At 41.6% G+C, this 27,464-nt stretch overlaps 1 protein-coding gene and 1 long non-coding RNA gene across 2 annotated transcripts in view; one reads left to right on the top strand and one right to left on the bottom strand.

The window, feature by feature from the left end:
- LOC141993390 (uncharacterized) overlaps positions 1 to 3,881 on the top strand; it is a 222,888-nt gene extending 219,007 nt beyond the window's left edge. Inside the window, exon 5 of the long non-coding RNA XR_012640839.1 lies at positions 3,691 to 3,881. This is a non-coding gene — a long non-coding RNA (uncharacterized LOC141993390). The remainder of the gene's footprint in view (positions 1 to 3,690) is intronic.
- Positions 3,882 to 24,370: 20,489 nt separating this feature from the next.
- Positions 24,371 to 27,464, bottom strand: part of SI (sucrase-isomaltase) — a 174,788-nt gene continuing 171,694 nt past the window's right edge. The window contains exon 94 of the mRNA XM_074963634.1: positions 24,371 to 25,460. Within this exon, the coding sequence (XP_074819735.1) occupies positions 25,383 to 25,460 (78 nt within the window). The 3' untranslated portion in view covers positions 24,371 to 25,382. The remainder of the gene's footprint in view (positions 25,461 to 27,464) is intronic.

Raw genomic sequence — 27,464 nt, 5'->3', positions numbered from 1 at the left:
TGGTTTGTGTGTATAAAAAGATCTTCTGTACTTTCCACAGTATGCATCCGATGAAGTGAGCTGTAGCTCACGAAAGCTTATGGTCAAATAAATTGGTTAGTCTCTAAGATGCCACAAGTACTCCTTTTCTTTTTGCGAATACAGACTAAAAAGGCTGTTACTCTGAAACCTTACATAAGTATGTATATTTGTTTTAGGTGTGGTATATAGGTACTTGGTGCAGCATTGTTTATCACAAATGTGTTATTGCAAACAATATTTGAATATACACTGTTGTAGATGAGCGGGTATATTATCGTTGCATACAGGTATATGATTCAACGTGATTATACAGGTGTATGCTGAAATACATCACCAGTCTATTGGTGGTTGGTGGACTGTTTTGCACATACATGCAAAGTGGATGATTTCATATGATACTGTGATTATCGGAAGTTTAGCTGTGAAAATGGAACCCAATATCTCAATGGGTACTTGATTTCCACCACCCTGGAAACACACACATACTTGATTTAATATAATACAAGTGCCTGACATCATACTCTGGCAGAGAATAATTTAACGGAAAAGACAGACATTTGCACTTTTGGATACCTGATCTAAGTAAATAGAAAAAATGTACAGAAAATCAAGGGTTTTGTTGTATTCCTATTCTCATGCTATTTTATAAGCTTCAACCTCCTCATTTGTTGTGAAGTCAAAACATCTTGACATTTTGACAACTGACAGGGATTTTATGATTAAGGAAGACAAAAATTCACACTCAGATGCATCTTTTATTTGCAACACATTAACTGCACTCAGTATTTCTAGTCAGTCATTGTTCACATCAGAAAATAGTGAATTGCCATCCTGTTTTTTCCCTTTCATGCAGCGTGATTAACATATATTTCTAGCTAGCTAGCTGTGTGTGTGTGTGTGTGTGTGTGTGTAAACACCCACACACATCACACACCGTTGCACAGTAAGACCTTGATTTAAACTGACAAAAGACAAGGGATCCCAAGTTAAATCTTCTATGGGATTCACAGTTTGAACAGACCTTTTGTAGCACATATGGTTTTTGAAGACAACTCCCTGTTCTGAGCTCACAATACCTATGTTAAGCTAGATGAACTTAAGATGGTGCACCAATTTTACCATGGAATTTCCATGGTTTTGTTGGTTTAAATCAAACTTTTAACTTTATGGTACCCTATATTTAATTTCTTTATCTAATATATTTTTATCAAGTCTTCTCCTGATAAATAATAATAATTCTCCCAGTTTGTTTATAGTTTAATTAATTTTGTCCTTGGCAAAAACAAACAAAAATGTGGGAAAATATAAAATATATTCTTTCAAATCTTTTTCAATGAAGTAAAGGTTGCTGGCAGTCATTGATGTCTTACAAGGTTCCATTAATACCTATTCCACTTTTCTATCCTTTTTCTTGACTTGCAAACCAAAATGAATTTTAAATAAATTTTAGTTGATTGCAGGCAAAATTGGCATGGACTCTCCAGTGTAAAACCTTATGAAATAAAACTAGAGAGAAAACTAGAGAGAAACTGTTACTCCAATGACTTCTCTACTTTGTGCCTCTTACCTACAACTATGAGTGGAACTCCTGGGGAGCTATTGGCAGGGACATCTCTGTGGCAGATTCATGGATCTGCAATATGCTGTCACCGGAAATCCACTGCAGCCCAAACCTGACCACTTTTAGAACATAATGCAAGAAAGTGCAACAACTACTGTGAATAAGATGAACAGAATTTGTTCTAACTTTAAGTCTTTGTTCAAAATTTTATATTATCTGTAGCAATTCTAGTTCTGCAGCTTCTAGATAAGTTGGTTTGATCATCGCAGAGAGATGTGCAGTACACAACTTTATATTTTCTTGATCTATATTAGATAAACAGTAGCTAAACATCAGTGACCGATTGCTTATAAATAAAAATCAACCAATCATTATTAGAGATCAAAAAGTCCTGCATGATGTCCATCCCACTACTAATATAGGATTTTTTTCTATATAATGTTTAGACACATTTGCATAATTTTAGTGATGTCTGGAGCTGGATAGGAAATTTTCATCAAAATAGTTTTCCATTGGAAAACGCTGTTTCAACAAAACAGAATATTGTTCACAAAATCCTATTTTGACAGTTTTGTTTAGGGGAAAAAAATTGGATAAATGTTTTGAAAATGTTAGCATCTCATTTTGACATTTTCTGATTGAAAATTTTGTTTGTTTGTTTGTTTTTTGGTTGAGGACTATTTTACTAATTCAAATACTGCCTTGACTTCAATCAGCTGAAGGTCATACAGCGGTGCTCCTGGTGTGAGTAAGAGAAACAGCATTTGTCCCCTGTCAGTTAGTTATTAGTGTAATAAATAATACCAGCAGCTATTTATGTACAGCTAAGTACATTAAATAGAACATATTACACTATTATTCACTATTTAAGATGCCAAGAAAACCATTACAATTGTTTTTTTCTCTCTTTAAAACTTTAATTGTTGCATTTATCAGTTAGCAAGAGTGTCAGTGTGTTATACCATATCCTTATAGGTGAAGAATGCCTTACCTTCTCCTCTTCTTCTTCTTATTCCTGCTGCTGCACAAATGCCTGACAATGCCTTCACCTACTAAAGACTCAGGTATCTGTTTAGAGAGAAAAACTGGGCTTTTAGTACAGCAAAGGCGGTGTCACTTTCTTCTATTGGCATCCCCTGTTTTTAGGCAGTTCAGAAGAAAGATGCAGGTATGTTTACCAGAAATTGGAGCTGTATCGATTTCAGAAATGAAGGGTGTTTGGATCAATTTTCTTTTTAATTTGGGGCATTCTAAAGGTAAGAGCCCAGAAAGATCTGGGTTCAGATGTTGCACATCCCCAAAGTTTGAGGTGTTGAGATCTGGCGATTCAGTTCATGCCCACCTGTGCTACAAAGTTAACTTTTTTTTTTATACTTCATGTGATCCCCTTCTTACCACTGTGCATGGTGTGTGATGTGAAAACAAACTGATACATTGTCAGAAGAAGAACACAAATCTTTAATACAGCAAAAGCTCTCAACATGCACAGGTAATTCATTTTTCTTCTTTTTGGAACAGAAGCCGTGTCCACATTTGTGCCTACCCTAAACTAGTCCAAACCTATTTGAGTGTATGTGGAAAGCATTTAAAAACAATGCCTAGCTGAAGTTAGTTGGAAAGCTTTCATTATTTTTAACTGCCACCCACATAAGTTCAAGTAGGTTTTGCATGGTTTATGATAGGCTCTGTAGGATATGAAACACTCTGTTATGAAAAGATGATGGACAAATTAAGACATTGAAAGCCCTAATATTTCATCATCAGTCATAGACTTTTGACTGTGAGAAAAATAATACTTTAACATATAAAACAATTTTTATAAATGTTTCCTTTCAAATTAGCCCATTGATGGGAAACATTCAGACTTTTACCATATTATGACTGTGGATAAGGAATAGGTAGTAATATTTTGTGATTATTCCTGCAGGAAACTAAACAGAAGTTCTCAGCAAAAGAAATGAAGTGCCTAAAAGATGGGCCTGCACAGAGAATTCCAAATTGTAATCCCTAATTCTTCCACAGTTTGCATAAATCTATAAAATGTTTAATACATATGGCGTATATTGTATGTAATAAAGCAAATTGTTCCTCATATGTTTCTCTTCCAGATGTACAATGGATGTTGAAAAGTGTATTCAAAGGCGAAGGTGGAGAGGAAAAAAAAGCAGGAACTGCTTACAGTGAGATGATGATATATGGGAAATATATCAGAAGAGTCCAGAACTAAGTCTTATTCAGGTCTTATTGACTTCAATGGGAGCTGGATTAAGTCTATGGTGACTAGAGAACATAATATATACAATAGAGATTGAGGAAAACACTCCGTAAACTTTATATCCTTCATCTATGAATAAAATATGCCTTCAACTCAGGAATTCTTTCCTATACACACATGAACTTTTTTATTTCAATCCCCATCTAACTCCTTAGACAAAAACATCAAATCCACTAGGGAGATCTATAATCCATAGATAACACAGGCTGTAAAGAATGTCAGCATTTCAAATAGCAACTTATATTTTGTATGGTTTATAACATAGCAATAAAAATGTATCCCAGCCTGAAATGTTGCATTAAAGGTTTCCACTGAAGTTTGTGATTGTTTGTTTGTTTAGGATGATAAACCACTGGGACATTTTTGAGTAATAAAATTACAAAAAAATGTAGGGATGCAGATTTTTAAGACTTTTTTAGTGCATGTAGAACACAAAGATGTTTCAAAATAAAATACAATTTTCTGAGCCTACATCATTGAAAGTTTGAGGAAAGAAAACTTTGGTTGATGGTGTCAAAGAACACTGTCTGATACACAAGGACTCATTTCCCAGTTCTGAAGAAGAGCTCTGTATAATCTCGAAAGCTTGTCTCTCTCTCACTAATAGAAGCTGGTCCAATAAAAGATATATTCCCTCGCCCTGCTTATCTCACAAAAGGACTCAGTCAGAAATAACTCCTACAAACACATCCCACTGCTATGATAGTAGTGAAAAGAACCTAACTCTCTTTTGCCATAGATGTGGTAATGTTATGCCTTGCCGAAATTATCTGCACTGTAAATTACTTTGTATACACAAGTTTCAGAGTAACAGCCGTGTTAGTCTGTAGTCACAAAAAGAAAAAGATGCATCCGATGAAGTGAGCTAAGTGAAGTGAGCTGTAGCTCACGAAAGCTTATGCTCAAATAAATTGGTTAGTCTCTAAGGTGCCACAAGTACTCCTTTTCTTTTTGTATACACAGATTGACTCCACTCAGTTTCAGAAACACTACATAATTAACTGTGAGGAATGATCTCACCCGCTTCTGGGGTTGTCTCAACAGCTGCTAAAAACAAGCCAACAGGAGGACCATAAGAATGGCCATCCTGGGTCAGACCAAAGGGCCATCTAGCTCAGTATCCTGTCTTCCGACAGTGGGGAATGCCGGTGTCCCAGGGGGAATGAACAGAACAGGTAATCATCAAAGAATCCATTCCCTATCGCCCATTCCCAGCTTCTGGCAAACAGAGGCTAGGAACACCATCCCCGCCCATCCTGTCTAATAGCCATTGATGGACGTATCCTCCATGAATTTATCTTTTTTGAACCCTGTTATAGTCTTGGCCTTCACAACATCCTCTGGCAAAGATTTCCAAAGATTTCCAAAGGCTGACTGTGTGTTGTATCACATTAGCTATCCTCAAGTTCTTTGGTACAGAAGCTGATTTAAATGATAGGTTACAAACTACAGATAGTAGTTCTGCAATTTCACATTTGAGTTCCTTCAGAACGCTTGGGTGAATACCATCTGGTCCTGGTGACTTATTACTGTTTAGTTTATCAATTAATCCAAAACCTCCTCTAATGACACCTCAGTCTGGGACAGTTCCTCAGCTTTGTCACCGGTTTGGGAATCTCACTTACATCCTTAACCCTGAACACCAGTGCAAGGAATTCCTTTAGTTTCTCTGCAATGGCCTGATCATTCTTGAGTGCTCCTTTAGCATCTCAATTGTCCAGTGGCTCCACTGGTTGTTTAGCAGGCTTCCTGCTTCTGATGTAGTTAAAAAAAAAGTTTTGCTTTTACTTTTTGAGTCTTTGGTTAGCTGTTCTTCATATTCTTTTTTGGCCTTCTTAATTATATTTTTACATTTCATTTGCTCCTTTCTATTTTCCTCACTTAGATTTAACTTCCACTTTTTAAAGGATGCCTTTTTGCCTCTCACTGCTTCTTTTACTTTGTTGTTTAGACACGGTAGCTTTTTTTTTTCTTCAGTTCTCTTCCTGTGTTTTTTTTAATTTGGGTTGTACCTTAAAGTTAAGCCTCTATTATGGTGTCTTTAAAAACTTTCCATACAGCTTGCAGGGATTTCACTTTTGGCACTGTACCTTTTAATTTCTGTTTAACTAACCTCCTCATTTTTGTGTAGTTCCCCTTTCTGAAATTAAATGCTACAGTGTTGGGCTGCTGTGGTGTTTTCCCCGCCACAGGGATGTTAAATTTAATTATATTATGGTCACTATTACCAGGTGGTCCAGCTATATTCACCTCTTGGACCTGATCCTGTGCTCCACTTAGGACTAAATTAAGAATTGCCTCTCCTCTTGTGGGTTCCAGGACTAGCTGCTCCAAGAAGCAGTCATTGAAGGTGTCAAGAAACTTTATCTCTGCATCCCATCCTGAGGTGACAGGTACCCAGTCAATATGGGGATAGCTGAAATCCCCCATTATTATTAAGGGTTTTTTTTTTATTTTAATAGCCTCTCTAACCTCCCTGAGCATTTCACAGTCACTATCACCATCATGGTCAGGTGGTCGGTAATATATCCCTACTGCTATATTCTTATTATTCAAGCATGGAATTACTATCCATAATCATTCTATGGTACAGTTTGGTTCATTTAAGATTTTTGATTCTACACATTATTTTACATATAGTGCCACTCCCCCACCACCACAACCTGTTTTGTATTTTTGTACCCTGTTATTACTGTGTCCCATTGATTATCCTCATTCCACCAAGTTTCTGTGATGCCTATTATATCAATATCCTCATTTAATATGAGACACTCTAATTCACCCATCTTATTATTTAGACATCTAGCATTGGTACATAAGCACTTTAAAAACGTGTCACTTTTCATCTGTCTCCCATTACATGATGTAATTGAATGAGACTTTTTTTCCATTTGACTGTTTCTCATCAGATCCTACCTGTATTTTATCTTCCATCCTCTCCTCCTTACTAGGACATAGAGAATGTCTATTAGTAGATCTTCCCCTAAGGGATGTCTCTGTCTGAACCACCTGCTCCTCTGCACCCGTCGGCTTTCCCCCGCCCTTAATTTAAAAACTGCTCTATGACCTTTTTAATTTTAGGTGCCAGCAATCTGGTTCCATTTTGGTTTAGGTGGAGCCCATCCTTCCTGTACAGGCTCCCCATTTCCCAAAGGTTTCCCCAGTTCCTAATAAATCTAACGCCTCCTCCCTAAACCATTGTCTCATTGAGACCCTGCAGTTCTGCCAGTCTAACTGGCCCTGCACATGGAAACACAATGCCTTCCTTCCTAGAATTCTTCTGGAGCGACGTGTGGAAACTTGAATGGGCATTGTATCTATAGGGTTGATAAACTTTTTATTTACTTTAAAAGAAACCTGTGAGCCAGTCTCATCTCTGGAATTCCCAGGATGTCCTATCTTTTCTATTTTTATCTTTATAGTATATCTGGCTTTATTTATATAGTCTGCATATTATTTACCTCTCATTTGCAATCCATGCTTTCTTTTTCCCCAACTGAATGTCTTCATGAAACCCAGGCGTATTGTATTATTGCAAAGAGAGGGCTATTTTTGACGATTCCACGATGGATTTGTAGATTTTTCCATATTTTTAGATGTTCACATTCCTTATGATGATTCCTTTAAGCATATATGATAGTAAAACAATTATTTTTCATTTTATAGTCAGCATATAGAATAGTAGTGATTCACAAAAGAGAAAGAGAGGGGAGACACTTTACAATAGCTAGTGATAAGAGAGTTGGATTTATTTCTGTTGAAAACTGACTTATCGTATTAAGCGCACATAGATCTGTGGATAGCATAATCTAATATTTCTGTAAGTAAATACAAGTCTCAAAGGCTTGTACCTCTTATTGAAATCATTCTTAAAATCACTGGATATATATTTCAGTTGACGTTGCTGTACAATTGAAGTTTAAGTTTCTAGTTCTAATTTGTTCACCTCTTGGAACTTATTTCTGTCAGGCTTCTATTCACAGCAGATGTGCCATTATCTCTATATCTAAGTCCTAGTTCTGTCACAGAAAATGTCTGAGTCATGTAGGGCACTGTTTTTGATTAGTTCTAACTCATAAGGGTTCATTTTCCTTTTGAGAAAACACAGTCTTTATGGATGTGAGCTCTCCATAATATCAATAAGGATCACCTTCAATTAGAAGATAAGCACCAGTTGCTTTGATGATAGGTATTCCAGGTGCATCACATTCAGTGTTCCATTTCCCCCCTCTCACTTTGAATCTTCTTATTATGGCTTTATGTGCAGCTGAATGTCATTCTGTATATCCAGTATAACAGCATGGAGAAAATACTCAAAATGACAGGGAGGAGAGACTTTAAGCCCACATAGATCTGTGGAACTCTAAACTGTAGAACACTGAGGAAATTAGTAAACTGGTTTAATTACACTTAGGGTGTGTGTGTGTGTGTAAAATCCATCCTTCTGGGGTGTGAAAGCTTTAAAAGGCCAACCTGAGTTTCTATCTAATCAACCCACCTGTTCAAAAGACAAGTAAACCCACTGCCCAAGCAGAGAAAAATACATCACAGTTCTTCCCTCCACAGAATTATAGTGCTGTTCATGGAGGTAGGGAGCTGAGGTAAATGGGCAAATAATCCTTGAAGGTGATGAGCATGGTATAAAGCAGGCAAACCAAGAGCTAGACCTGCTGCTTCTATCTGCCAAATACCTCAAATTTGCATGGATTCTGAAAAAAAACACTGGAGGCTTTCACACTGGCTCCCTGACCTCTGTGTTCCCGAATAACCATGCTTTCTGGAACTGCACAGATGGGGCTATGGAAAAGGTAATTCTACCTGGAGATGCACTAGCTTTCCCATGGTGTGGCCATTCTCAAGGCCACTGCTCTGCCCACAGTGGATGTTCTGCTGGCTCTGACACGGGGACAGTACTGCAGAGGAGGCTTATCCCTATTTCTCTTGGAAGGCTTGAGATCTGGACATGGATATTCTTGTTCATGTGAAGATCTATGGTGAATGATCACCTCTGGGATGCCAGCTTTGATTAGGAGAAGGGGAGAGAGGCTTAAAGACGACTTGTTTCTCTTACAAGTCATATCTACAGATAGCCCCTTTATATGCTGAATTTGCTCAAAAAAGCTTTTGTTGATGTTGTTCCAACATAAATAAGCATTTTCAAAGTTCTAATTCCTGCTGGCCCCACTGCCTCTATTGTCAAACACTCCTGCTGTGAGCCTGTACTTGTCTCCCACAGGGTTGGATCAGAGGGGTGTCATGGGTCTGCTGCACTTTTTTGAGAAATGGCACTGAGTTACAATCACTGAAAAGTTCACAGTTCAGTCCTGCAGGGAATCTCTATTGCAAAGCATTGTCCTGCCCTGCAGGAAATCTGTATGCCCTGCAGGAATGGACTTTGAAATGGTAATTGCTATATAATTTTCACTGCATTATTTCAGGTCTTTTAACTCAGTTTTTTTTAAAGGAAATAATTGTTCAATCAGCCTCATATAGTGTGGGTGGGTAGTTGGAGAGGCACATGGGTTATTTGTTAGTATTTTTCTTTGTTTTTTTTTTCAGATGGGATCTTATAATCAATGGATCAGTCAAAGTATGTTGTGTATTGTGTATATTGTTACTTAGGGATGAAATTAACTGCCCACCACTTAAAGCCCAGGTATTCAAACTCTGAGCTAGAGAGCTTGGGGAGGTGAAATTCACCTCAATCCATGGCAAGAATGTGGGGCTATTGTATTCGTGCAAATTGGAATCTTTTTGGACCCACCACCAGCCAGCCCAAAAATGCCTTCCATGCCAGCTCTCCATAGGCTTGCACATAACTAATATGTAATAGACAGTGGGAATGTGCTCAGTTTTCTGACTCCCTATGCAGTGCTCAAGGGTCACAGAGGGTTGGCACAAGATCCTCAGCACCACAGGTGAACTGCTACCAATTATACATTTACACTTCCACTATTTCACATATTTCAAATTCACTAGTAGGCTCTGACTGTTATGAGCTCCTCCACCCCTGCAAAGCACACACAGTGTACTGGTGAATCTGACCCAACGTACTCAGTGCTAGTAACCATTTTTATATGTGATGGATTTGGAGCTGCTTTGTAATACTGCTTGAATACTGTATGTTGGCTTGGATTCTGGGGTGTTTATTATATCAATATATTGCATTAGAGAACTGTCCTGAAAAACAGGCAGGGAGGAAATGAATGGCGCAAAATAGCCACCTCTCATCTCACTTAAGAATTGTTAACAGACAATGCCAGAACCTATTCTTCTTGGCAGTTTTGCCTCCTCTCCAGCTAATGTACAAAACTGATTTGAAAACAGGGCAGAAATAGGCCTGTGAACACAGAAGGATGAAATAACTTGGCAAGGATAAAAAGGAACCCTGTATTCACCTGTACATGCAAATAGCTAATGCAGAGTTATAAGGAAACAATGCACATCTGCACATTTTGCATAACACTTTTGTTACAGGTTGCTTAGGCAATTTGCCCCATAGGTGCAAATATTATTATAATTTGTAAAAAGTTAAAAAATATTTAACTCAGTAAAATCCTTCTCTTCCCCCTGCTCCTGTTCTGAGAGGTGGGAGCTGTTTGGGGAAACAAGACATAGATGGGGCTTGCCTGCCTAAGTCCCTCTTAAAGGATGGTAGGGCTTTAGATAAAATAGACGTGTGTAGAGACTGTTGTTTTAAATTCCTTATTCTATAAAAGCTTTGTTCCTACTGCTAAAATAGAAAACACTTTTTTTTGGTATGAAAGCCAATTTGTCATTATATACCACTGATCACAGATTACAGAAGAGAAGAATTGCAAGTGCCTGAAGGAGATCAAACCTCAGGGTAAAAACTGTTGATACACAGGGCCTGGTCTAGGAGTGGGAGAAATTTGAAAACCTACCCCAGGTAGGTAAAGTACGAAGCCTGACCCCTGTGGTTGTGTACTCAGAGACACCACAAAAGTACAGAGGTGCATACAGGCCTGGAAGCATGTCATATTCCACATATTCAGACAGTAAACATCCTGATACCTCAGCTAACATGCAGTATTTAGACATTATTTTTGCAGAACAGCTCCAAATGCATCACAGTATTAGTTTGGATTCATTATGATGGATGTACCCTGAGTTGAAACCCTTTTTATACAGTAGTTCTTATACCTGCCTAATTGTTTCTTTGTAAACCACAGTATCTCACCAATATTTTAAATACCAAAAGAACCAGAATTTTTAGATTCAGACAGTAAGGGCGTCATATTAAATCCCTGCAAATCCCCATCCTCTGTGTATAAACTACTTTGCACATGCAGATAACTCATGTGTGGAAGCAATGCTTGTCTGCGCATTTTACGTAACACCCCTGTTACAGGTTGCTTAGGCAATTTGCTATTCTAATTTGTAAAAAGTTAGATGTTTTTAACTCAGTAAAAGCTTTTTCTTCCCTCCGCTCATGTTTTGTTTAAAGGTTGTCAACCTACTTTGTCTTTAACCTTGTAAACAAAAAAAAAAAATCTACTTGTAAAAACTTGGCATGTTAAATGTTCATCATAGGCAGATTACTGTTTGTTTTTATGGCCGTATTACAAATATTCCTGAAAAGAGTGCTTCGTTAGGAGAAAACCAACTGTCCATGAACTAGTCAGTTAACAAACTATCACTTCCTCTCCCACTCTTATGCAGTATTGTCATCTCGAAGCAGTTCAAAAAAATAATCATGAGTCAGGCTCCAACATATCATGAGATTCACATAAAAATCATGAGATTTTTAGAAATAATAGATGTGGGGTTCGTTTTATTAGACTGGGTTTTTCAGCCTTGAGGGAATCACATTTTTATACTTTTTTTCTGCATCCACTTTTCTTTTAAAGAAAGTGAGATGCTTACATATCACTTAATTCTACAAGATGGGGCTTTGAGTAAAAATATTAATATCAAGAGTTTTGAGATTAAAATAATGAGTTGGCAACACCGGGGATGTTTGCAGTTGGCTGTTCACCCGGTCTGGCTTTTAACACTTTTGCTCTAATAAGTGAAGACAGCGTTCCCTTGGTTACAAACACACACCAACTGTTAATGATGCAGATGACGACACTAATAAAAACAATATATAATTTAAATACTTTTCACTACTTAGATTTATAACACATCTACATTTTATATTAGTGTTCATCCTCCCCCTGAATTTACTGAGCATTTTGTCAGGATCATGACCCTTTGAAAATATTTTGTCACTGAATTACAGCTAAATTACATGCCAAAAATTGTATGCCAACTGGTATTCCATGCCAAAAATGGTACATTAAAACGCAAGAGTCAGGAAACAAGGTTTAATGTGCGCACATCACTCTGTACCGAGAACTTTGGGCGCTACAAAACATAATGATGTTAGAAAGCAAGCTCCCAAAAGGACTGTTATAGCCGGGGTGAGGTTGGGGATGAGCTCCCAACACCTGTGAAAGGCTGGCATCTATGATAACCTCTGACAGCCAAACTCCCCATTACTTACCTTCACATGGCAGAGGCATTTTTGTAAAAGGTGGGTATCTGGCACTTGTAAATTACCAAATAGCTCAGTGCATTTAGAACCTGTTAGTCTGGGAGGGCAGCCTATCTAGGAAAAGGAAAACTGTGATCGCAACCCCCCAACCATGGGTTCAATGAAGCCTAGTGTTACGCAGCGACAGGTCTATGTCAACAAGGTGGGAAGAGATTGGGCATGTACTTAATCTAACTGGGGAAGGCCCTCTCACTGAGATGCCAACTAATACACTATAGCTGTGGTTCTCAACCAGGGGTCCGGGGCCCCCTGGGAGGCCATGAGTAGGTTTGGGGGGGGGGGGAGGGGCTGCCAAGCAGGGCCAGCGTTAGACTGTCTGAGGCCCAGGATAGAAAGCCGAAGCTCCGCTGCATGGGGCTGAAGCCTGGGGCCCTGAGCCCCGCCGCCCAGGGCTGAAGCCCGAGCAATGTAGCTTTGTGGGGGGTCCAGACAGCTGCCTGCTCGCTGTCCCCTAACGCCGGCCCTGATTTTTATATGCAGAAGACCAGTTGTTGCGGCACAGGTGGGCCATGGAGTTTTTATAACGTGTTGGGGGGGAGAGGAGGGCTCAGAAAGAAAAAGGTTGAGAACCCCTGCCCTATAGGTGCAAAGTGACTACGTTGGTGAAAGCAGTTTTCTTCTTTTTGTGGCATGTTCCCCAAGGATTGTGCCAGCTCACCTCTTCCCTGCCCCCAGGCCGTACTCACTATGGCTGGGACAGCCAACTGGTTCAATGACTCCCTGGCAGAAATGAAAACGTACTGCTTTACCCTTGCATGGGTTCAGGAGAGTGATTTCAATATAGCAAGTCTGCACTATAGCCTCTGTGCGTTGTATGTTTTGCAGCTGAAAATGTGCCTTCAGCTCTCCCTCCACATCAGTGGAGAGTCTGAGCCAGACAAGGAGAGGAAGAAAGAGAATGCACAATGACATGTTTGTAAAAATCATGCCTCTGGAACAGTGGACGCTGAGCAGAGGGTGTGGAGGATTGCTTTCTTCGGAAAAATGGACATTAACAGCAGGAGAAAAGCTCAGGAGAATGAGCATGACACACAGCAGAAGATGGTGATTCTGAAGGACCAAACAGACAAGCTGAGGTGTCTGGTTGACCTTCTGATGAAACACCTGTCCAGAGCTGCATTCCAGCACCACTCTATCCCCTCTGCCCCTCCGCCACATACATTCCACATAGTGTCAGGGGCTGGTGCTTTATCGCTGCCATGCCATCCTGCAGGATGGCGCATACAGTCACAGCCACAAATGAAGGAAATTGCTATGTTCCACACAATGGCTCCTCTCATGGCTATGGAAATACTGCAGGATAAGGCACATGGTGTTTGCAACACTCCCCACGATAGTGCAGAGCTGTGTAAAATCCATGCTTCTCTAGAGATGGTGGTGGTGCGAGCTTGCTAGGCTTTTGAAAACAGCTTTGAAATATTATGGGATGCAGATGAAATCAGTGCAGGGAGAAGACTGCATCATGGGACATTCCAGCCATGCTCCCGGGCACTCCGCGAGAATGTTTTGCTCCCAGGAGACATTGCAAACCCTTCCCAAAACACCTTGCAGTGAGTTGGACTGTGGGGTAGCTACCCACAGTGCACTGCTCTCTGCACTGATGCAAGCGCTGCAAGTGAGGACTCATTCCACTGACACAAGAAGCATAGTGTGGACATGCGCAGCCAACATAATTACTGTGGTGGCTGTATGTTAACGTAAGTCAACTTAAGTTTGTAGTGTAGACGTGTCCATAATCCTTTTGCCTGTAATATATGCTGTTTAAACTTGCCTGTTTAAACTGTTAAATATGGAAGCTGCCGCGCTCTAAAAATATTTAAATTGCTGTCTTTTTAGATCTTATCACTGCTCTCTAAAGGCCCTTCAAAAGGGTGTTCATTGTTTCTGTAAGCACTTCTTGCTGCTGGGATTTAAAGCTATATTCCATTTCCTTCTCAAACGTGCGCCCGTATGATGCTGAAGATTAAAATGAATGTTTATTTCTAACTAATAAACAGTCTGCATTTTCTGACAGACTATATTCACAAGAGCAATATCATAACATACTTCCTTTGTTTCCCATGTTGTCAATTAGCTGAAGAGAAACTGTCACTCTTTCCAGCATCTTTATTTCCATGACCAGATCTTGTCTGATACATCATTTGTCAAAATGTCAGCTATGTAATTTTTTTGTGTGTGTCTGAAAATATTCTGAAAAGCTGTTCTTTCATTATCTAGTATACATACATACATACAACTTCTAAAGTTGACGCTGAAAAAAGATTGTTGAGTAGATGAAATTATTTTGTTATAATAGGGAATACTTTTTCTTTTTAAAAATAATCCCTATTTCTACCTCCTCTTAAGTGTAGCCATACAAACAAACAAAAGCTACAGCTATTTTATTCAATAATAATTTTTAAAAAAAATCTGGAATATCAAATTATACAGTATGAAATATTGAAACAGTGTGCTTATGCAATGCCTTTCATCTGAAGTTTTGTATACACTTTACAGACATCAGTGAATTAGCCTGACAGCACTTCAGTAAGGTAGGCAAGTAATTGTACTATTCAGATTTTATGGGTAAGGAAAGTGAAGTGTAAAGAGCGTGGTTTTCAAAAGCATTCAGCACTGGCCTAACTCTGCTCCCAGCAAAGTTGGCTTTTAAGAATCCCAGTTTGTTTTGTTCAATGGCAGATACCAGCCTGTTGCAAAGCCAGGGATAGAGTTCAGCTTTCCTAAGGCCCAGGCATGGGTCTTAAACCCAAGAATACCTTTCTCCTACTGGTACAAGACATCCAGCAGGGAAAAAACCATGAAAGGTCTGCATGACCTTTTCCAAAGAGGAAATTTCATCTGCCCAATTCATTCAAAATGAAGTTCAGTCAGGGATTAGAATAAGATAGTATATGGCTAATGACTTACAATGCACAGGGCCAGTCTACACTGCAACACTGCATCGGCACTGATGCAACTGTGACGCTGTAGCATGTCTGCTGAAGACACACTATGCTGACGGGACAGTGCTGTCCCATATGCATAATTACTCCACCTCGTCAAGAAGCGTAAGCTATATTGGCAGGAGAGCATCTCCCACTGACATAGCGCTGGTTTGGACAGCGTGAAACTTGTGTCAATCGAGAGGCAGGAAGGGGGCTTTCTCACACCCTGCGTGACGTAAATTAGATCATCTTAAGCGGTATTGTAGACCTGCCCACAGAGAGTCTCCCTGAATTTTAAGGACCCCTGTTCATTTCCAACATTCCCACTTCAATCAGCAAGAAATCCAAACATCAACAATAATAAGGGATGGGGTGCCTGGTCATTTGAGACTTAACTCCTCCCTCCATCTTCTTCATTCTCATATAAAAGTCATTTTTTTATTGAAATAAAAAATAGGACTCTGTCTCCCCTCCAATGTGACTGTAGCAATTCTTGTCAGTGGTTCAGTGGGGGATATGAATGATAAGAGTTGGAGAACTCGGAAGGTAGGGAGCTTTTTTATATTACTCCCTTTCCTGAGTAGCTTTGGAACTTCTGGGTGCAGAGCTGTGTTTCCTTCTAACATTTTGCCATTGACAATTAGTCTGACAATAGTCTTGGGACTTTTTTACCTGGGAGGGTAACAAATTTTTCTCTAGCTGGAGTCCACTCTGTTGAGAAAGAGGAACAAAATAATGTAGCCAAGCTATTCTCAATTAAAATTAGCTTGGTAAATTACTGCAAAGCAGCTTCTGACTTTGACGGTCAGAGGGTTATTGGAATTTGGGGGAGGAGGAGAGACAGGAAAAGATTTTGGAGAAAATAACAGCAACTTTAAAAACATACTTGCGATCCTCAAAAGGCTTTTGAAAATACTTTTTAATTTTTACATTTTATATATTTTTGTAATCTTTTCCTGAGAACAGTCGAAACTCACACAAAAGTTTTAAGGGTGTGCTGTTTTGAGCCTTTACTCTGCAGATACAAAGATTGTTAACTTTGGTAGTTTACCCAAAAAAAGTTCAGTTATCCCTGAAAATATATTTTTTGTAAACTCAGACTGATGCTTGGGAAGATGTGAATGTGAATATGAATATATAGTATTTTTGTATATATACCTTTCTCTGTAAATATAGATACCCACAGTCTTCAACAAGTTAAACAGCCATATTCTTTCACCATAAGCATACAAATGTTTGTAACCAGATTGGTTCTTTTCCTCTTTCTAGTTGCTGGAGTAAAGATTATATCTAGATCATTTGTATATATGGATCAAAAGGGAAGTGAGATCTTCCCTTCAGTAATGAGAATGGGGATGAAGGTAGATATAAACACTTTCATGCTGTGATGGAAGTGTATGGATGATTTAGCCCTTTACATACATACGTATGACCCATGAAGGCCACATTTGTAGTTTATAAATATACAGCAGAAGAAAACTATTTCCTTTGCTGAGTGTGTCCATCATAACTATTTTAAATCCACAGATAGAGTGATATGAATCCACCCACAATCCAAGCAGTTGAAGAGCTTTCAGTAAAGTTGGAGCATTGGTTTTCATTAACCAAATGGCTTCACCCACTTGTTTTGGTGGGGAGGGATAGCTCAGTGGTTTGAGCATTGGCCTGCTAAACCCACTGTTGTGAGTTCAATCCGTGAGAGGGCCATTTAGGGATCTGGGGCAAAAATTGGGGATTGGTCCTGCTTTGAGCAGGGGGTTGGACTAGATGACCTCCTGAGGTCCCTTCCAACCCTGATATTCTATGACTCTATGAAAGTTGGTTGGAATATATTGTCTGCAAAGGGTAATTCCTCCATACACTTTCACCACAGTATAAAAATGGTCATATCTCTTCTTTTTCTTCCTGGTTACAGAAGGAAAGAATTCACAGATATGGGGCACACACACACACACACAAAATGCCTCCCTTTTGGTTGATATAATTTTTGTGTATTTATATTTACCCAGTGCCACGTACATCGTAGGTAGTGAATATGTAATTCTAGCATAGGTTCCCGTAATGGAAATATTGACCTTAGGGAGAAGTTTAATCAGTATAGAGATGAGCTCATGCCAATTCTTGGGCAAAGTTAAGATACTTCTCAGTAAGGAAGGAACTAGGCAGCCTGAGTTTCCTTTTATGATGGTTTTACATCAGTGTAATTTTATTGACTTCAGTAGAGACATTCCTGATTTATTCTGAGATAAGAAAATCAGCCACTAAAAATTAATACAAAATTTTCCTCTGTGAAAATACTCACAGATTTTTATTAAACATATGAAAATCACACGTATTTCTACAGCTTAAAATTAGAGCCAGGAAAATTGATAAATTTGCTCTGCTGGGGTTTCTGTCAATATGTCTAATCAGTGTGTTTGCTTCTTTATTAACTTTCTTAAATGTTATCTCAAGTTTTAGTTTCAATGAAATCAATATTTCAAATTGAAAACAATTTGAAACCACCACATTTCCTTTGGGTGGGTACTGAAGCCATTTGCCAATGTGATTTACACATGATTTCTACTGAGAAACTACTTCCTGATTTTGCTAGCTGCAGAGACTAGCACAGTTCTTCTCCAGTGTGCAATCTGCAGATAAAGCAGAGGTGCAGATTCAAAGTGTGTGACGAAGCAGAGGGCAGTATTGTTAGTGAAGAAGATCTGGAAAGCAGAGAGATATTATCAGATTGAATAACTGAGTACTCAGTATCAGAGGGGTAGCCGTGTTAGTCTGTATCCACAAAAACAACGAGGAGTCCAGTGGCACCTCAAAGACTAACAGATTTATTTGGACATAAGCTTTCATGGGTAAAAACCCCACTTCTTCAGATGCATGGAGTGAAAACAGGTGAGTATGGAGCCTCACTGCTAGCTAGAATCATACAATCATAGGGTTGGGAGTGGCCAAAAGATTCATCGAGTCTAATCCCCTGCCAAGAGATTTGTTGTTTCTAAACCATCCAAGAAAAATGACTATCCAGCCTCCTTTTGAAAATCTCCAGTGAAGGAGCTACCACAACCTCCCAAGGCAGTCTGTTCCGTTGTCCTACTGTTCTTACAGTTAGAAAGTTTTTCCTGAGATTTAATCTAAATTTGCTGTGCTGTAGTTTGAAACCATTGCCTTTTTTCCTTCCCTCTTCGGCAAGAGAGAACAATTTTTTCCATTTTTTATGGCAGTCTTTCAAGTATTTGAAGACCGCTATCGTGTACCCCCTTAATCGCCTCTTTTCCATACTAAACATACCCATCCTTCAGCCTTTGTTCCTTTGGTTTTCATTCCATCCCTTTGATCATCTTTGCCACTTACTTCTGAATCCTTTCCAGTTATTCTCCATCCTTTCTGTACATTGGTGACCAAAATAGGACACACTACTACTCGAGCAGAAGCCTAACCAGCACCAAGTAGAATAGTACTAGCACCTCCCGTGATTTGCCTGCTATGCTTCTGTTAATGCAACCTAAAACTGCGTTTGATTTTTTGCACCAGCATCACACTGTTGACTCCTGTTGAGGCAGTGATCAACCACAACTCCCAGATCCTTCTCAGCAATGTTGCTGCCAAGCCAGTCGTCTCCCATTCTATACCTGTGCATCTGTTTTTTCTTCCATCAGTGCAGCACCTGACTTTGTCTTTGTTGAGTTTCATTTTGTTGGTGATAGCCAGGTTCTCCAAGTGATCAAGATCAACTTGGAATTTTAGCTGTATCTGCCAAAGTGTTGTCAACTCGCCCTAGCTTTGCATCACTTGCAAATTTGATCACTGTGTTCTCTATTCCCACATCCAGGGCATTAATAAAGATGTTAAACAACACAGGACCCAGTGGAGACCTCCCTCCAAGCTGACATCATTCCATTAATGGTTACTGTGTTTGCAGTTGTTTAACCAATTATGTAGCCATTTAATTGTAGTTTGGCCAGTCCCCCATTTCTCCAGCTTACTTAGCAGAATGTCATGTGGGACTACATCAAAAGCCTTTCTAAAGTCCAGGTATATTATGTCCAGCACATTCTCCTATCCACCAGATCAGTAACCCAGTCAAAGAAGAAATTAATTAATTTGATTTCAAAGAACATGGCAGAGATCTTCTGACTAATTTGAAAGAATTCAAAGACATTGATGTAAAGACCCCCTACTACCTTCAGCCTTGCTTGCCATGACCCCATGTGATCCCACTGACAATCTGCAGCCTTTAGAGACCCAGTGCCCTAAGACTGACCCTTACTAACCTCACTTTCTCCAGACATTCCCTAAATGACCCCTCTGTGATCCTGACAGCCTCCAAACTTATCAGTGACCCCCCCTGCATGACCACCTCCAGTCATACTACGTGTGACCCCCACTACTTGCTACTGGCCCTCACTAACCCCCCTTGAGCTCTATGACCCGATGTGACCCCACTGTCTTGCTAGTCAGCCTCTTTGACTCCTGCATGATGTTGCTTCCTCCAGCAATTCCCTAACTGACTCCTGTGACCCTGACAGCCTCCAGACTTATCACTGACCCCTGTGTGATCCTCGCTCTCACTGCTGTTGCTCTCCAGGACCTCATTTGCGCCCCCCCCCCGCCCTTTGCTACTGAAGCCCATTGACCAATGAATGACTGCGCACACACCCGCTGTCTTCAGCCTTGCACTCCATGATGCTGTGTGACCGCATTGACCCGATACTTAGTCTCTTTGACACATCCCAACATAACCCCTCTTTCGCTAGAAACTCCCTTATTGACCCCGCTGTGACCCTGGCAGCCTACAAACATCTCAGCAGTGACCCCGCTCATGTCCTGAGTACCACAAGTGTTGCTTCCTGTGACCCTCCCCAGCCCCTCCCCACTTCCTGGTCCTCGCTGACCCCCTGCATGACACCCACTACCATCAATCAACCTTGCTCACCATGACCCCACTGACATGATATTCAGCTTCAGTGACGCTGCTCACCCCCCCGCACACTCCGGGCATTCTCCTACTGACCCCCCTGACTGCCTCTAAAAGTAACATCATTGATCCCCCTGCTTGACCCTCACTGCCACCTTGTGGACCACACTGCCTTGATACTGAGCCTTATTGACAACCCCCGCCACTACATTTGGCCTTGATCTCTAATGCCCCGTGTGCCCCCCACCCCCCACCAACTTGATACTTAGCCTTGTTGTCCCCGAATGCCCCCCACTTTCTCCAGCCATTCCCTAAATGACCCCTCTGATTGCCTCCAAATGGATCAGTGACACCCCCCCACGCATGAACCCCACTACTTCCCAGCCTTGCTATCCATGACCTTGTGTGAGTGCATACTTGCTACTGGCCCTCATTAACTCTCTCCTGCCCCCTGCCCCCACCAGCCTTGAGTGCCAGGACCTGATGTAACCTCCCTGTGTGAGCCTCACTATCACAACTATTGCTCTCCATGACCGCGTTTGACCACAATGGCTTGCTCGTCAACCACATTGACCCCTGCATCAATGCGTTTCCTCCAGATACTCCATTAACACCACCCCGCCGATGACACCATTGGCCTCCAAATATATTATCAGTGACCACTATCTGATCTTCACTGTCACAAGTGTTGCCCTGCATGATTACACTGCCTTGACATGCATTAACAGTGTATTAACTACCCCTCCCCCCACTGCATAACCCTCAGCTGTGCTCTCCAAGATCTTTGTGCCCCCCTGACATGATATCCCTACTGTCCCCTGCATGACCCTACTTTTACCAGCCATTTCCTAAATGACCCCCCTCCCACTCCCTCATGATGCTGACTCCTGTGTGATCCTCATTATCACAACTGTTGCTCACTATGCCTTCGTTTGACTCCCCCTCCCCGCCTTGCTACTCAGGCCCACTGAACCCTACCTGACCCCCCTTTCTCCAGAGACTCCCTGACTCCCTGTGACCCTGCCAGCAGCCATACTTATCACCTGTGACTCCTGCACGACCCCCCACTCTCCCCAGACTTGTGTACCATGGCCCCAGATCTTTAATGCTCACCCTCACTGAACCCTTCATGACCCCCAACTCTCTTCAGTCTTGCGCTCCTTGACCCCACTCTCCTTTACGCTGTTGACCATAGCGTTCTCGTGTCCCGTTGCTTCCCATATCAATTTGCTACAATTTCTAGCTTCAGCTTGATAAGTGCTACTATCAGCTTCACCGCTCTTTCATTTTTTTAGGTGCCGAAGTCTTCCTTCACATTGTACCGGGAGCTTGGGTACCTAACTTGGGGTTGTGAATTCCACTCGCCCACCAAAGTAAGACCCTTGTGAAGCCATGCTGGGTAAGCACGGTTTGCTCAATCCCTATATTTACTGCCTAAAGCTTGATAACTGTCAGAGATTAGTGTCATATTACCATTGTGCCAACTATGCTGTCTGTTAAAACTATCAGCAAGTGGATAGCTGTATTTATATCTGGCTCCTTTGTGTCGCAACACTTCATCAGCTGTTTGTGAGTAGGCCAATCATATTTTGAATCTGTAGATAAAGGTTGATGAACCTCAAATGGATGTGACTGGCATTTTTCTTCCCCCTACATTACCACAAGGGAGTTTGCGGTACCAGTAGGAGTTGAAGAGAAAAAGGCACTTGAAATGCCCAGAGTGAAAATGTCAATTAAGTAGTCACCCTGCAAGCTTTTTATGTTTTTTTATTTTGAGGTGTCTGATTCCTAGCAGGAAAGAAAAGCCTCCATAATGTGTCTTTACTTGGGAGCAATAGCATAGAATCATACAAGTCAGGTGGTCATATCCTACAAGTCAGGTGGTCATATAGTTCATCTATCAATGGACGCCGTTTCTTTCTTGTGTATTTTGTAGTGGCTTTTTGGGTTTAGTTTTAAATTTCCCATGGGCCAGAGCATTACCACCTTTCTTGGGCAACTTTTCCTCAGTCTAGCAGATATTACCTTCAGGAAGCTTTTCTTGATGTTTAGCCCAAATATTCTTTTTGTCCCTGACAGCCAGGCAAAAAGACAAGATGCAAGGAAAGCGGTTTAAAGAGGTCACAACTTTATTACTTTCACTTATTGCAGAACTTTTAGGCAATACCGTATTAGGCAGTACAGTGCAAGTCACCCCTCCACAACTGGTCCAATCCTATTGCTGGGACCTCCTACCTCACCCCTCCTTTTGCATGACAATTAAAGGGGTGTGAAAGATGGGATTGTCGCCTCACTATACCAGACATTAGGATCTCACACCCGATTCTCCACTTTCTTTTAGAAAATGCCTTCCCCGATGTCCACATCTGAGCCTGGTTTATCAGGGAACTGACCGCTCCCCCCACTCCGAGAACCTGCAGTGGACACTCACTTGGACTTGGGGGAGACGGGGGAGGGTGGAGGCTCAGGCTGGAAGGATGTGGTTTATATCTCTTCCTCCAGATGACGAGGGGCCAATGGCTTACCTCAGTGCCACTTGCCCCCCCACCTGCCACGTGGAAGCCCTCACAAAGGGGAGCACTTTATTCCCCCGCCCCCAATTCCCCTGCTAACCAAGACAGAGTCTCCCAGAGTGCAGAGGAAGGGGCAAGGGCCATTTATTTAAATCTTTATGCAGCTTTGGTGCTAGTCCAGGTGCCACTGGACCAGGCTTGTACAAACAGAAACCATGAGTTAGGCCACCCACATTCAAATCCCTGCTCCAGATCAGGCAGAGTGGGGAATTCAACAGGTGTCCTGACACCATGTGCTAAAGCAGGGATTGGCAACCTTTGGCACACGGCCCATGAGGCTAAGCCCTCTGGCGGGCCGGGATGGCTTGTTTACCTGCCACGTCCACAGGTTTGGCTGATCGCAGCTCCCACTGGCCGTGGTTCGCCACTCCAGGCCAATGGGGTTTGGGGGAAGCAGCGGCCAACACATCCCTTGGCCCATGCCGCTTCCCGCAGCCCCCATTGGCCTGGAGCAGTGATCCAGTGGGAACTGCGATCGGCCGAACCTGCAGACATGGCAGGTAAATAAACCAGCCCGGCCTGCCAGGGGGCTTACCCTGGCAGGCTGCGTGTCAACAGTTGCCCGTACCTATGCTAAAGGTTATAAGTGAAGCAGTTGCTGCTACTTTCTCCCCCTACCCTGGCTGCTCTCTGCAGTGATGCCTTTAGCAACTAACTCAAGGAGACTGTGGAGCCCACAAGGCAATAAGCACCTAATGCCCTGAGGGATGAGGCTTAGCTCACACCCCTTTTTCCTACTGTCGGGCTTAGGCTGGATTTTGTGAATCTTCCCGTGCATTATATAGGGAGCTTGCACAGCTGACTCAGGGTTATGAATTCCACTAGCTGGCAAGGCCCCTGAAAGTTAGGCATTGCAAAGATTAAGTCCCTTGTGTGAATTTAGACTTCAAAAAGACATTTTTTTCTCATTTCTTCAGCGTTACAGTGCACTGTCTCTGCTATTAATAATCATCTTTTTGTGAAAGGTCTTTAATAATCAATGATTGCCTGTTGCTCTTTAATATTTATGCCTCACATTGATGAAATCTTGTAAAAGGTGCTCTTCTCTCTTTCCAGTCGCCTCCACCACTGTCACAAACACTTTCTGTTCCCCTTTCTTCTTGGCTCCTCATTGGGAGGGAGAACAGAAGAAAAAAAGATGGAGGTGCTCTTCTAAGCTCTGCACAAACTAAGCTCCACCAATCTGAGTTGCCAAAATGCTCTGAGCTCTTTTGGATTTCTAGTGCAGCTTTGAACGTGCCCATGGGCTCTCCTAATTTCCTTTGACTTGGCTCCTTCCTGAGCTGGGAGGAACAATGAAGCAACGGAGCTCAGCCAAATGCCATCTATGTATAGCATCAAAATGAAGTGTCGCTCATAGACAGACAAATTTATTACAGCATAAGCTTTCGTGGGCTACAGCCCACTTCATCGGATGCATAGAATGGAACATATAGTAAGATTTTATATATATATATATATACACACACACACACACACACACACACAGATAAGTTGGAAGTTACCACACAAACTGTGAGAATCTAATTAGTTAAGATGCGCTATTATCAGCAGGAGAAAAAAACTTTTGTAGTGATAATCAAGATGGCCCATTTAGACAGTTGACAAGAAGGTGTGAGGATATTTAACTTAAGGAAATAGATTCAAATAAATTTGTTAGTCTCTAAGGTGCCACAAGTACTCCTGTTCTTTTTTCGGATACAGACTAACACAGCTGCTACTCTGAAACCTGTCATAGACAGCCATGCAGCTCTGAAACCCTCCCTCTCCTTTTTTATGTGAGGAATGAAACCATTTAAAGTTATCAGCAAGTGGCTTAGCTGAATGTAGCAGTTCCCACCTTTCAGAACTATTATTCCAGGATCTCTGCTGACTCACTGCATCAAGTTGAAAACTACAACATTGTCTCCACGAGGATTTCACAGCAGGACAGCTAACTTGAGATAGCTAGTTCAGTGTAAAAGCTTGTTTTCTGAGGTTTTTCTTTAATGGCTGCAGACTTGGTTTTTTCGTTTGTTTTAAAGAGCGTTTGGGCACTTTTCTTTACATGTCTCCTCCCGTGGTGTCTCCTTCCCAGAAATACCATGGGAACTGTGGTTCTTCTGGTTCTTCAAAATGTTCAACACCAGTGACAGAAGAAGCTTTGATGTGGGGTTTGTTTGAACCACATTATTAATATGGGGAAGGTGCTTTGCTTGCCTGCCCAAATCAAGGCAATGCTTTAGTTAAAGGGGACACCTCAATAACCTGCAAAAATTAAGCTCTCTATTACTCAGCAAAAGATCTCAGCGAAATCTTAACATATGTTTTTATTAATATGATATGTATGTTCCAAAATCAGCTCCTATCCATGTGAGCAAGCTAAGTGAACATACGTACTAATCATGTCAGAATTAAGTGGCACAGGCAAAATTACATGTCTTAGTGCAGTATTATGCACAATAGACCTTTTTTAGTTCTTTGTTTTTTCACTATTAGTATAGCTGAACAAAATACAACTGCTGATGAAAATATGCCTCTGGAGATGCTTTAAAACTGCCTCTTGCCCACCGATGGTTAATTGCTTGTTGTCCATGTAAGTTGTGTAAATTTTTCAATGCTGAATATTTTCTCAGTAAAATCAATTTGTAGCACCTGAAAGTAGAGAAGAGGTCAAAGGAAGAAAACGGGTATGAGTATAGAATAACAAATCACAATGGAGGGGAGCCCAGCCCAGTCATTCTTAGGGATTTGGGGCTAGATCCACAAAGGGATTTAAGTGACCGAACTGTCACTTTAGGCACCAAAGTCTAAATTGTAGTTCTTCAAAAAAACCCTTCAGCTGCCACTTAAGTCTGAAGTCCCCACGCACATAGATTTCCACTGGTAAACTCCCCTCAGTGCCTACTTTTTCATTAGTAAAGTGTCTAAAGTATTTAAAAATCCGTCAGTGAACATATGCACAGATGCCTCAGTCTAGATGCCTGGCTCCCAGCTCATGTGTAAGTCCCAACAAGATTCTTAAACTAAGCATTTTCCTGCCTAGCTCACTTGCACTTTGGTCTCCCAAGTCTCACCTGAGTGCCTCATTCTCACACTTTCTCTGGCCCAGTGACTCTTTCTTACACACAGTGGAATAACTTCAACAGGAGAGATTGGGAGAAACCCATCCCAGAACACCCCATGGGCCAATGGTTGGGGCACTCACGTGGCAGGGGGTGGAGACCCAAAATTCAATTCCTTTCTCTGTATAAAGCAGAGGATGGAATTGAATCTGAGTCGCCCTCATCCTTGGTGAGTGCCCAACCACTGGCTAAAAGTACAGGGGGCACCACCATTTCCTCCTCCTTTTTGGTGAGAAATGGCTAAGGCAGCTAATTCCAGGAGAGAGTTTGGAGCTGAGAATCCAAAGCAGAGGGTAGCACCTCCCTCCAACCTGTATTTTAATACCTAGCTCCCTTTTTGTGGGGAGGGGGAGCCTAATTGCTCACCCTTCTCCTCAGCATTTCCTACGGGCTAGCTTAGGTGGCTCTACATTCAGTTTGCTGGCTTTTGTAGATCCTTATTTGAAGAGCACCTAACTTTCCCCATGCATTGTATAGGGAGCATGGGTACCTAACTTGGGACTCTAGAGTCCACTCGACTGCAGGGTGCCTAAATGTCAGGCATTGCAACATTGAGCCTAAGTCCCCTTTGTGGAACTAGTCCTCGGTTTATTGACATGTTTTCACTCAGGGCTCCACAGAGGTTATGCCCATTTGGAGTTCATTGCAGGACCTTGGTCTAAAAGACATTACTGAGTATTGTATGTTGTGTAAACTATGTATAATGGAAGAGCCTAGGGAAGGATACAGCTTTCTAATGAACCAAAAAGGCTAAATTTTCAAAAGCATTTTTTTGTTTTAAAGTTTACATACTTCAAAATTACACAGGATAACTAATCATTTAAACAGATTTCCCATTGAACTGTCAGCATTAGTTATAAGGTGGGTGAGGTAAAAAAAAGGTTACTTACTTTCTTGTAACTGTTGTTCTTTGAGATGTGTTGTTCACGTCCATTCCATATTAGGTGTGCGCGCACTGCGTGCATGAGCGTCGGAAACTTTTTCCCTTAGCGACTCCCGTCGGGCCAGCGGGGCCCCCCGAGTGGTGCCACTGCGCCGTGCATATATACCTCTGCCAGCCTGACCCCCTCCAGTTCCTTCTTGCCGGTGACTCCGACAGAGGGGTAGGAGGGTGGGTGGTGGAATGGACATGAACAACACATCTCGAAGAACAACAGTTACGAGAAAGTAAGTAACTGTTTTTTCTTCTTTGAATGCTTGTTCACGTCCATTCCACATTAGGTGAATCGCAAGCTTACCTCTGGAGGAGGGTAGGAGTCACAGAACAACAACTCAGAGGACCGCTCTGACAACTGCCGCGTCCTCTCTGGCCTCCTGGTTGACCGCGTAGTAGGTTGTGAAGGTGTGCACCGAGGACCAAGTGGCTGCTCTGCAGATCTCCTGGATCGGGACCTGTGACAGGAACGCTGTAGAAGTCGCTGTGCCCTTGTTGAGTGGGCCGTGACCGCCGGGGCCGGAACACCTGTGAGCTCATAGCACGCCCGGAGGCAGCTTGTAATCCAAGATGAAATCCGCTGCACCGACACTGGGAGGC

This window comes from Natator depressus, chromosome 9 (assembly GCF_965152275.1).
Source record: "Natator depressus isolate rNatDep1 chromosome 9, rNatDep2.hap1, whole genome shotgun sequence".
Taxonomy (NCBI): domain Eukaryota; kingdom Metazoa; phylum Chordata; order Testudines; family Cheloniidae; genus Natator; species Natator depressus.
This window is presented reverse-complemented; position numbering and strand designations above follow the sequence as displayed.